This window comes from Drosophila novamexicana, unplaced genomic scaffold (assembly GCF_003285875.2).
Source record: "Drosophila novamexicana strain 15010-1031.04,08,12 unplaced genomic scaffold, DnovRS2.1 tig00001892-arrow-arrow-pilon, whole genome shotgun sequence".
NCBI lineage: Eukaryota > Metazoa > Arthropoda > Insecta > Diptera > Drosophilidae > Drosophila > Drosophila novamexicana.
In genome coordinates, this window is record NW_020824904.1 from 63,777 (window position 1) to 76,399 (window position 12,623).

The following is a 12,623-nucleotide window of genomic DNA, read 5'->3' on the forward strand; positions in this document are numbered from 1 at the left end:
ACGCTATCATGTATTTAACCATTTGATTTTTTAATTAATTCCCCGTGCATCCATTAAATGTGTCAAAATACATCCGGTATATTGGTTGAGCTTAGCAGTAGTCTCCAGTCTAAGATCAGTGCATGTAGATTTCCGCAACGTGCCTTCCTGTCTGGATATAAGCAGTCTGGGAATAGAAACAAAAAGCAAATTCCCTAATCTGTTTTTGCAATTGAAACGGCACTTCTACAAGTGTCTGTCGCTTTATAGTTGAATCCTGTTGATATTGTTTAAGAATTATAACAAGCATATTCCCTCAGTGGTGCCAGTATTATTGAAAATTTGCACTATAAGCAAATTTATGATCGAAGAGAGTGCGAAAAGAACGTGCTGGAAAGTGTAAAGGCAAAGATGGAATTAATACGAGCTAGCAACAGAGAAAATTACAAAAGTAAGTGTGATTGCCAAAATATATTTACTAATATATTTATTTTTAGAGGCGAATGCAACTAGACAGCATTCGGAATTCGATTCAAGTGAGCATATAAGTTCGCAGGACGATAATATTAGCGTATCATCTCAAAACCCAATAAAAACTATAAAGTCAAAATCTATAAGCTTAACACACCCATCACCACCTAAAAGAAGAGACTTACGTCTTCACCCGCATGCTGTGCGTACAGGAGACTACTATATGTTTGAGGAATATAATGATATTGATGAACCTATTTTGTACGAAGAGCATGACTTTCTGGAAAAAGAGGACACACGTCAAATGCTTATTTATGTAAAATCGGAGTATTTTTAATAAAATCTAAGCGCAACTGTTTTTATTCACAGTCTAAAAAAAAATTTGATCACGGAACGTCCCACGGCAGTAGCGGTAATATAAACGACTATAGCTCGGATTCTGAAATTGACTTCGAAACGCATCCAATAATTAAACTAACTGCTGAACTTATTATGTTAGTGACGTTTCGGTTAAACCGGCTATCCCGTAACTATCGTTTTGTGCACAAGGTACTGTCGGCAGAGAAAAAGACGTTACAAGACATTAGTACAATGAACCGGCTTGGACTAGTCAATACTGCAGCGATGTTCAGCTTTTTAAATCAATCCCTTTACGAGTGAGTGTGCATTGACTTGGATACACATAAGTCTCATTCGATTTCGTTTCCTCTTAATCTTCACAATTGAATATTCTTTATCTGTATGATAACTACTGAAACAGTACCAGTGTTGTACATTTGTTGACTTAGCGCTGCCGCAAATAGCTTAACTTAAAAATCCACTTATTTCTGCCTGAATTTTTCTTTAATATAGCAAACAGTTGGATGCTATTAATCCTCCCCCAAAAGAGTCGACGCCTGATTTGATATCAAAGAGCGAGGATTTTACGACACTCAATCATAATAATTTTGTACAAATGTTAATTTCTTTGTGGTATGCAATTATTGCCAATACGGAAGTGGTCAGCTATTTGGCAGTATTCGTCAACCAGGCTGCAAACTCTTCAATAATTTCGTTGCCAATGCCTTTTCTGGTCCTTTACTGGGGTGCCCTTACATTACCGCGTCCAACAAAGAATTTCTGGGTAACGCTTATCACATACACGTTGGCAATGATTTTTTTAAAGTGCATAATGCATCAAAAAATCGTTCTTGACCCTAAGCTTATAAAACTGGCCAAGACAACAGATTTTGAGCTTTTTACAAAGCATGGCAAAGCGGTATATGATCTTTTGCTCTTGGTTGTACTATTCTGGCACCGTTATATGCTGAAAAAACAAGGAATTTGGAATATACCAAGGTCGGAAACGGACCCGGTACAACTTAACCAAACCAGTAAGTCTCTTGTGAAATTTATATTTAGTTCTAGTACATATATTAACACAAAATCTTAAGATAGCAAAACTTTTAGCAAGGAACGACCAACAGATATTTTAAAGCGACTCAGGTATGTTTATTTAACCTTTTACCTTAATACCTGATTAAATTGTAGCTATTTAAGGGAAGAGTCAGGAAGTGAGCCTAAGGAAACTACTGTCAATCGCTCTAATACAAGTGAATTGGAACGGGATATTGATGACTTATTACGACCAGGAATGGAAAATAAATATGTTTATCATAACATCGAATCAGAGAACTATCGCGTTGCCATGAAAAATTTAGAGTAAGCAAAACAAAAAAAAACTTTAACTTCGGGGTTCCGAACAAAAAAAATTACAGCCACATTATACAACATTATTAATCCCTAATTATTTATATACACTCTTTCCTTTTTATACCCCGAACCCATTAAAAATGGGTATAAGGGTATATTGTATTTGTGCGAAAGCCAAATGTGTGTAACAGGCAGAAGGAAGCATCTCCGACCCCATAAAGTATATTTATTCTTGATCAGCATAAATAGCCTAGTCGATCTAGCCATGTCCGTCTGTCTGTCCGTCCGTCCGTCCGTCCGGACGGACAGATACTGATCAAGAATATATATACTTTATGGGGTCGAAGATGCTTCCTTCTGCCTGTTACACACATTTACATTTTGCACAAATGCAAAATACCCGTTTTACCCATTTTTAATCGGTTCAGGGTATAAGATTGCGATTATATTGATGATGGGCTGTGCGAATATGCTGTTATTTTAATTCAGTTTTGATTGCATAATAAGTCAATTCTAGGATTGGCTGTAAGGTATATTGCGATGGCAAGTAGTTCGGACAGCTGAAGGTTGTTGCGAGCTCAACCTCAGCGGAGGGAAAAAACTCTTTTTTCGTCAAATTTATTTTTATTATGTAAAATAAAAATTGTAATTGTAAGCAAGCGCGCAGCGCTAAATGCATTGGGTGGTGTTAGAAATAGGTTCAGAATATCCCTGACTAGACCTTATTTATTTAAAGATGACTTTATATATATTACATATGTTATAACACTTTTAAGAAGAATGTTACCTTCAAAGTCTATAAGTTCATTCAGCTATTTATTTGTATAACTTCATGAGAGACTCTTTGCAACCAATGATATAACATGGTTTTTCATTCGGAATAGGTTTATCTCCACAAATATATCTATTAAGCTTATCGTTAGATTTCGATAATTTCGTTAACATTTTATTAAACTGAAAATTAAAACAAATAATATAACATCCAACCCACAGACATAAAGGTGGTCCTTCGTCTGCAATAAATAAATTTTTTCTTGCTCTACTTCACAAGGCACGTTTATCTACCGATGTATATACGTTACTGTTCTTATGTGATTTCATAAATTTCTTTGTCTTGTTATTTGGATTCCCAAAGTTTGTGGTAAGTTGTACAATTGTTTCTCTTGTAAGTCTTACTATTTTTAATTATATATGAATCTTTTGTAATGCCCCCTCCAGGAATATTAATAATATAAATTCTTATTGCTACTTGTACAACATAAAATCCAATTCATTAACAGACTTGTTATATGCTACCACTAACCAAGCAACATATAAACTGGACAACCCGTGGAAGACACTGGGGCCTCTCGTTTTATATGCGGCTGGTCCAAAGTCGCCTTCGTTATTGTTCGGGTTCGACATACGCTCGCACGCTCAGACAGCAAGAGAGTAAGAAATACATATGACTTGAGTGATAGAACGGCATTGCTGCTTTTTTTTTCGCTCACACTACAGGAAAATGCTTCGGCTTACTCTCAGAGCTCTTTCAATTTTTTTATTTACCGTTGTACTGTCTGTGTGTGTACCTGTAAATTTTTATCAAAAGTCAGTGGCTTTCTTTCCTTTTGAAAGGACGAGTAATATGAAATAATGAAAGGGTTTGCCACGTCGTTGCGAAATTCTAGCATTTTAGCTCGTTATCGTTGGAAAGGGTACCTAAACGGTGTCATGTGTGCATTTAAAATATTTTGGGCTCGCTTTTCACGTATACTTGCATATTTTGTATATGAATAGAAGAGTTTTGACGCTTGTGTGCATGTTGGTTGAATGCCTGCCTGTCCCTTGCAAATTTGATAAGACGAAGTTTTTGTGATTTTTGTATTTCGGGAGCTAAACACACACACAAATGTGTGTGGGGCAAATCATGGGCGCAAAAGAAATAGCATTATTGGCGCGTGCTACCAGTATCGTCAATGCGATAAGGTGGTACATGTATATATGTATATTGATTTGATGTAGAATAAAATAAGAATTTAATAATCACTGCAACGTTTTCTTTGAATGTTCCAAACTGAACTGAATATCTATTTATTCTTCGAGCTTCATTAAAGCTAAATGTATACAATGGTTTTCTTAAAAGCTAGCTACATGTATCTCACAAATTGCCGTTGCAGCAGTTCAAGTGTCTTGCAGGAGAACTGTCGCAACCAACATCCTGTTATAGTGCTGGATCAGCATTGCAACATAGTGTCACAATGGTCTGCTGCTGCCGCCGTTTCTCGGCGGCTTGGCGGGTGGGACCGAATCATATATACCCTGTATGGTATAGTCGGTAACTACTCCCCCCTGGAATGGAGTGACGGCCACATCGATGGAATGGCCGTGAAGATGATGTTTCTTCTTTTGAGTGTCCAGATGCATACAGTAGATATTGTCAGTATGGTTAGCAGTATATAAAGTGTGAAAAGGTGGTTGGTGGCTGTCGTCGTTATGACAATTAGGTCGTTTCGGCTTGATAATGTCTGTAGATGGAGTTTTTCCATATTTAAATTTTCGAATGTGTTGTGTATGTTCATTTGCTTGAACGATTCTATGGAACTTTCTGTCCTTTGTTCAAACTTTATTACAGTATCATCGTATGGTAAGCCGTTGATATGACCGTACAATTGTCAAATGTTACAATAGCTGACCCGTTTATTATGAAGGGTCTGTGACATGAAGACGTGACATTGTTGTTTATAGTGTTAAAGACGAAGATATGTCAACGTTCCACTTCTCTGATGACCTCTTGACGGCCGATATCCTTGATGTCGCAGTTTGCCGTTTGGTCAAAGAGAATGCCCTTAAGGCAGTGGATATTGACTAAATTCGTTTGTGTAGATGCGTTTTCACATATAAATGTCTGATGGATTTTGGGACATTTGCTTTCAAGGTACAAGATTTGACCGTTGTGGGCGTACAAGATGTACTTTGGTACTATCAGGACTTTAGTGTGGTCTAACGGTAGGATTTTTACATGGAATGCTATATTAAAGTTATTTATGTAAGTTTCTAATGTTAACAATCATATAGGTGTTCATCGGATCCTACTAAGACATTTTGGCTTGAAATGAATTCGTTTATAAATTATATTATATTCAATTTGGTTAGCTGAATAATTTATGCTATATTATCTATGTGGTTGTATAATACATCTATATTAAAATTTATTCTTGTTATATACTGAAGTAGGTGAATTTCATTATGGTCTACGTTTACTGTTTTGTAAATGTTATTTTTATAATTTTTAATGAAATTATTAATTATACCCTGTTCTTGGTTAATATGATCGGTAATGTTTTGATATCTTAAAATAGTTAATTGATTAAATATTATTTGTTTGTTGACATTTTCAGAATTTTGGTTTCTTTTTCTTTAATAACATTGAATTTATCGGCAATAGATTGGGCGTCTTTTGTGTCCATATTTCCTGTTACTACTTTTATTACACTACCAAGATCATTTATCAGACCTCTCTTTTCCCTTTTTTTGGGTAGTAATGCGTTTATTTTGATTTTTAGCTGGTCTATTTTTGCTTTTAGACTGTATAATTTCTCCTGAAAACTTTACTTGTCTTAGGTCATTTAGTGCTATTTCGAATTTTTCTGTGTTTTCTGTGTAAAAGGTGTTTATATGATGTTATAACTCTTGCGTTCCCCAAGTTTATTTTTGTGAGTCTGTCATGCTCCTCCAGCTGTTGTACTTTAATAATCTGTGCTGTCCCACAGCAGAATCTGTAAAATATGACTGTTATTACTATTTTGTCCTTTTTTATACCCTGAACCCATTAAAAATGGGTATAAGGGCTTATTGTATTTGTGAAGTTTCAAATGCTTTAGTGTATTCCTCACTTATTTTTACTGTGGCTTTGCTTTTAAATTGTTTAGTTATTGCTGCGAAATCTTTTGTGAACTTTCTATAGTAACCGAGCAGTCCTAGGATTTGATTTGTCCACTGGTTTTTAGCATGGGGAATGCTTTAATGGCAATTAGCTTGCTGGGGTTAGGTTTTATACCGAAATCGGTTACTACGTGTTCTAGGTATTCGATTTGCTTTCTGGTTGAAGCTTTAAATTTGCTCTATTTAACCTGTCGAATACTAACTTTTGGTCATTGACGTGTTCTTGGAGTGAAGATGAAAAGACTATAGTGTCGTCAAGATAGATTAAACAACAATTGCCGTTGTCCATCACCTTTTGGAAGGTGGCTGGGGCGTTGGAAAGCCCGAATGCCATTCGTACAAATTTAAAATGTCTTCCTATTGCCGAAAGGCTGTTTTGCTAATATCCCGTGAATCCATCTCAACTATGTGGTATCCACTAGCTAGATCTAAAGCCGTAAAATATTTGGCTCTACCTATCCTGTCAAGAACTTATCTTTCACGGTTTTTTCGTTTAGTTTTCTATAGACTATCACTAGTCTCCATTTCTTATTATTTGAAGAGTCGGGTTTCTTTGAAACTGGGAAAATTGCTGCGCTCCATGGGGAATGACTGTGTCTGATTATGTTTTTTTCTAACAGTTTTGAGATTTGTCTCTAAATTTCTTGTCTTTCTACAAGGCTGTATCGGAATGGTTTTGTATGCAATGGAATTACGTCTGTAGACCGTATTCTATGTTTGACTAAGTTAGTGAAGGTGATGCTGTCTCCCTCCCGATGAAAAAGTTTAGGGAATTTTTTGCAATGGTCTTTTAGCGCTGTAAACTCTTCAGCGTTTAGATGGTCTGTCCGCAGTTGGGTAAGTATGTTGATACCGTCCTTTGGTTTATTATTATTAGTTTCGGACATGGCATTTATTTCAATGTAACCGTTCTCGATGTATTTATTGACTTGTAATTCTGAGTCGAGGCATAATTTCCGTTTGTCTTGTGAGTAATTCATTGCTTCCATAAGACTAAAATTGTTTTTGGCTTGATACAGTCCTCCAGATATGAGGTCATCTTCGGAAATCTTTGTGGTTTCGCACCAAAATGCGCCGTTAGCGATGCTGACGGGTAGTTTTACTATGTCCTTGGACAAATCGTCCAAAATATGAAGTTCTGAAGTTGTATTGTTTTCTATGTGCATCTTAATTTTGAAACGTTGAGTCTCTAGTGTTAATTTGGAGATATTGACTACCGCTTTTACCTGTTGTAAAATATCGAGTCCAATTAATCCGTCGAAGTATGGGTGGAATTGAAATAAGATTAGTTATACCCTGAACCCATTAAAAATGGGTATATTGTATTTGTGCAAAATGAAAATGTATGTAACAGGCAGAAGCAAGCTTCTTCGACCCCATAAAGTACATATATTCTTGATCAGCATCAATAGCCGAGTTGGTCTAGCCATGTCCTTCTGTCTGTCCGTCCGTCTGTCCGTCCGTATGTATGAACGCAAGGATCTCAGAACCTATAAGAGCTAGATGTAGATGCTCCCAGTTCCCGCGCAGATCGAGTTTGTTTCCAATAATCGATAACTTACTCCGTTTCCAAGCAATCGATAAAAATCGATATCGATATTCTGTTTTTTGGGCAATTTTGGTAAATAAGAGCTAGAGTCACCAAACTTGACATATAGCTTCTAAAATGGAATTTATGTATTCATTTGATGTTTGAAGAAGGGTATCCCCTAGTCGGGAGCTCCCGACTAGAACCTCTTACTTGTTTTTCTTATGTATTTTGTAACAATATTTATAAGTTCTGTTTCGGCTGTTGTACAATATGAAATAGCATCGTTTGTATTGTAGTGTGTATGCCTTTAAAGAACACCCTATATACAAACACAAAGTATGCGGCACTTTGTCGCATACAATAACAATTATACATTAAACAAGCCCAGAGTAACTTTATATATTGGCTCCAGCTCATGTTACGCAGCGCAGTTCACTAGCCTCTCTAGCTGGCCGTTTATGCTTACGCTGCACTTCCCACGCTCCCTCTGAGCGCATTCAATGAGCAACATGTTTGCTCACTAACACAGGCATATGCAAGCTACTCACTCTCCCTCTCTTTGTAGCTGTTAACCAATAACAGCATAAGTATATACATGTGTCCATATGCTAACCGCAATATTTTACTTTAAATAAAATCATTCTAAAAACCCAAGCCAACCAGCACTAACGTGCTTTTGTAAAATTATTATTAAATCCAAACATTACATGGCGACCGTAACATGGTCACGAATCCCTGCCTGGAGGCAGTAGACCAAGTGAAAGAGGAACTTCATGGCCAACAAAGAGGCCATGTATCATATACAATTTGAAAAGGAACTTCATGGCCAACAAAGAGGTCATCTATAATATCCAAGTGAAAAAGGAACTTCCTGATCAACGAGCGGCCATTTATAACACCTGCCGTCGTAACTTGGACATTGAGCATCCCGTATTCTGAGTGAGTAGGGAGTGAGTGTTATGGTTCATAAACGCGGTGGCTTAAAAAAATAAAATTAATAAAAGAATAGCGCACCTAAGGTGGCTGCTATACACAAAACAGCCAACAGCATGGTCGACAGCTCAGAAGTTACAAAATGAGCTCGACTATCTGCAAAATGAAATTAAGCAGAGAAAACCAAACACCACTACTCACTCAAATATAAAAGCTATAATAAACCAAGCAACTAAAAACGTTATATAATAGTTCCCTTCGAAGACGTCAGACTTTCTTGATGGTTCTTTATTCAATGATTCTTAGAGTTAGAGCTGTCCACCGTGAAGCAGTGAGCAGCCGTTTTACATACATGGTTTTTAGGCTTATATACAACAAGAGAGTCAGAGAGAGTCATGCGCGCACATATGTATACACAGCGACGGTCAAGCGTGAGAACGCTGACTTAGCCATTTGGGCGGTCGTTGCTATCAAGTGCGGATCATATTTCGTATGCACTTGAATATGCGCAGAGGGCACTTAGCGTTAGGCGCGCTGCGACAAAGTCGCTGCTTATGTTTGCATTATGTTGGCATAACAACAAAGTGTTGTAGCCTTATTCATATGTATGTATATACATATGTACGCATGCTACAGTTACACCCATTGCCGCAACCAGCCTGCCAAAAGTAAAACGAATGTGCCCACAGGATTGCGAAGGCCCACTCGACAGCCCCTTCTGCGAATATACGTGCAGACACTGCACAGCCGTCACCTCCAACAAATAAACACCTGTGCGAAGACCAGCACCGGTACCGCCAGCGCAACAAGCTGTGCCATCGGAATAAGTGCGAGAGGCACACCGCCACTTGCGCATACGAGGGAGCATCAGCGTGCCACATCCGGCGACGCGAAGCTGATACAACGATGAACAACAGTTGCAGTTATATCCTTAATTACTTTAAATTATAAAAAAAAAAAAATTTTTTTTTTTCTAATTGAGCGATAAACACCTCCGTCCGATTACCAACATAGCCCGTGAAGCTATGCGAAATGCTAGGTAGTATTTTGTGTTATTAGCAATATTGAAACCTTGAAACTAAAAACATTAACATTTACAACTAAAAACACTATATGTTACACAAAAACATTATATGAATTTAATAACATTATATCAATTTTTGTAAGAAATTTTAATTAAAATGGGTTCGAACGAATCCCAGGTTGAAAAATCAGCCGCAAATGTTATAAATAACGTAAAAGTAATTGACCATAAAGAATATTAAGAAAATATTAATATTTTGCTAATTATAATTACTACAGTATCTCTTGTATCAGTAGCATTGAAAGTGTATGCAATGCATGCAAAGAAAATTAAGAAACGCTACAGCAGTAGAGCAGACGGACTAGATAAGGTATGAATATATTTAAATATGTCAGATATAGAGGCAATCATTAGGTTTACGTATAGAGATGAGCCAGACTTTTGTACTCGTGCACTAAACGTACTGCGGTCACATAGAGATTTTATAAAAATGTGTGATTTCGAATACACGGACATGTTCAATGCTCATATGGGTCCATTGATACATGTTCAAAAATCGAAAAGGGAATCATACTAAGTACGTTGCAATATGTCTCAGTAAAACTAGTAACTGAAGAACACCCAATTTTGGGACCAGCAACGATACTAATGGTGCGACTGCATCGATAGATACATATCTATTATAATAACATGGAATGGAGTATATCAGTGAAAAATATCAATGACTTCAAAAACTAATTTGACAAGTCATATAAATGCATCAATAAAGGCATACCTATAAGGTAGAAACACTAATATACCATGTACAAATATTGATAAATCAATATAACAAAATAGTACATGCATTAGATTCCATTAAAGAAGAAGATCCAGAAGATCTATTTCTAGCAGCAAAGTTTGAACCAAACCAGCTGCAAGATCTGAATGAGTCGAAGCCAATTACCGATATAAATATCGATATCGACATTGAAACACTGGACGATATAGAATCAAACATGCAAGACCAGGTAGCCTTAGAAAGGGAATATGTAAGACAAATTTCGTCTACAGTCCCTGAATTTGACGGTAAAAAACTGTCATTAAATCGTTTTTTAACAGCCTTAAGGCTTTTTGAACGAACAAAGGGCAACCAAAAGGATTTGGCTGTAGAAGTTATAAAATCAAAACTAATTGGCACAATACTATACAAATGCCAAGACGAGACTACGATTAATGGCATTATTAATAAAATAAAAAGTAGCGTCAAAGGTGAATCCATTGACGTGATTAAGACAAAGCTGTTAAACGCCCAACAAAAAGGCAAAACAGCAGCTCAATATACAGCTGAAATCGATAACTTGCGTAAGCAACTCGAGGCAGCTTATATTGACGATGGCCTAGACTTGGATAATGCAGAGAAATTCTTTTCTATAGAGTCAATATCTGCAATAACCAAAAATTGTGAATATGAAAAACTTCGCATTATACTAAAAGCTGGAAACTTCAGCACATATAATGATGCAATGAGTGGAAGTGGAAGTGCCAGCACAGTATTATATCAGCGCGGCAGACTTAATAGTGGCAATGATTATCGCAATTACCAAAGAGGTATAGGCAATGGCGCGGTAATCATAACGATCATAATAATCATTCGAGTTACTCAGACTAACTCGGAAAATCAACAAAACCCTTAAGATATGCACCAACACACCCCAAAGTACACACAGTCAATCTGAACCTCAGTATCTTCATTAACATAAATAACGAAAAAACAGGTAAAGCATTTTCCCTATTGCTAGATACTGGTGCAGACATATCACTATAAAAAGAACATGTTGATATATTTGAAAACATTAATTCAAACATATCAACTCAAATATCTGGAATCGGTGAAGGTTCAGTTTTTATACCCTGAACCCATTAAAAATGGGTATAAGGGTATATTGTATTTGTGCAAAATCCAAATGTATGTCACAGGCAGAAGGAAGCATCTCCGACCCCATAAAGTATATATATTCTTGATCAGCACCAATAGCCTAGTCGATCTAGCCATGTCCGTCTGTCTGTCCACCCGTCCGTCCGTCCGTCCGTATGTATGAACGCAAGGATCTCAGCACCTATAAGAACTAGAGACTTTAAATTTTTTGTTTGTTTCTGATAACCGATAACTTACTCTGTTTCCAAGCAATCGATAAAAATCGATATCGATATCCTGTTTTTTGGGCAGTTTTGGTAAATAATAAGAACTAGAGTCACCAAATTTGACATATAGTTTCTAAAATAAAATATATATATATGCATTTGATGTTGGAAGAAGAGGGTTCAGGGTGTCCCCTAGTCGGGAGCTTCCGACTAGAACCTCTTACTTGTTTCTAAAGGTTTAGCGTTCGTAGAATTATCTACCGGAAAATACGTCATTCCACACGACTTTCACATAGTCGGACACGATTTCCCAATACCCAGTGATGGCATTATTGGTATAGACTTCTTTAAAAAGTACAATTGCCAATTAGATTTGACTTGTGATAATAATGCCACAATACTTCCAGCTTGTTCTGAAATAGTCCGTCAAATCAATATTGATTCGCCAGAAATCAATATTTTCATTCCAAATCAAGAAATTGATAAAGGAATATTCATTACAAATACAACAAACATTTGTCCGGTGATTAAAAATCTAAAAAAGAACTTTCCCCCATTGTTCAAAACACAATTAAAAGATCTCTGTACCAAGTATACAAACATATTCGGACTCGAATCCTTATCTATAACAACCAATAATTTTTATAAACAGAAACTAAGAGTAAAAGATACTGAGCTAGTGTACATTAAAAACTACAGAATTCCTCATACTCATAAGGAAGAAGTTAATAATCAAGTCGAAAAACTTATCTCGGATAAAATTGTAGAGCCGTCTGTATCGGAATATAACAGCCCTATACTTCTTGTCCCAAAAAAGAGATTACGTGGTTTCGATACCAAGAGTTAGCGATTAGCTATAGACTATCGTCAAATTAACAAAAAACTCTTGTCTGACAAATTTCTACTCCCAAGCATAGATGATATTCTTGACCAACTAGGCAGAGCAAAATA

General features: G+C 36.5%; 1 protein-coding gene across 1 annotated transcript in view; it reads left to right on the top strand.

Moving 5' to 3' along the window:
* Nucleotides 1–299: 299 nt before the first annotated feature.
* Nucleotides 300–12,623, top strand: part of LOC115768651 (piezo-type mechanosensitive ion channel component-like) — a gene marked incomplete at its 5' end in the record, with an annotated part of 139,268 nt that continues 126,944 nt past the window's right edge. Inside the window, 7 exons of the mRNA XM_030713327.1 lie at nt 300–430; nt 477–766; nt 820–1,106; nt 1,303–1,823; nt 1,884–1,935; nt 1,990–2,151; nt 3,136–3,283. Of these exons, the coding sequence (XP_030569187.1) occupies nt 300–430; nt 477–766; nt 820–1,106; nt 1,303–1,823; nt 1,884–1,935; nt 1,990–2,151; nt 3,136–3,283 (1,591 nt within the window). The remainder of the gene's footprint in view (nt 431–476; nt 767–819; nt 1,107–1,302; nt 1,824–1,883; nt 1,936–1,989; nt 2,152–3,135; nt 3,284–12,623) is intronic.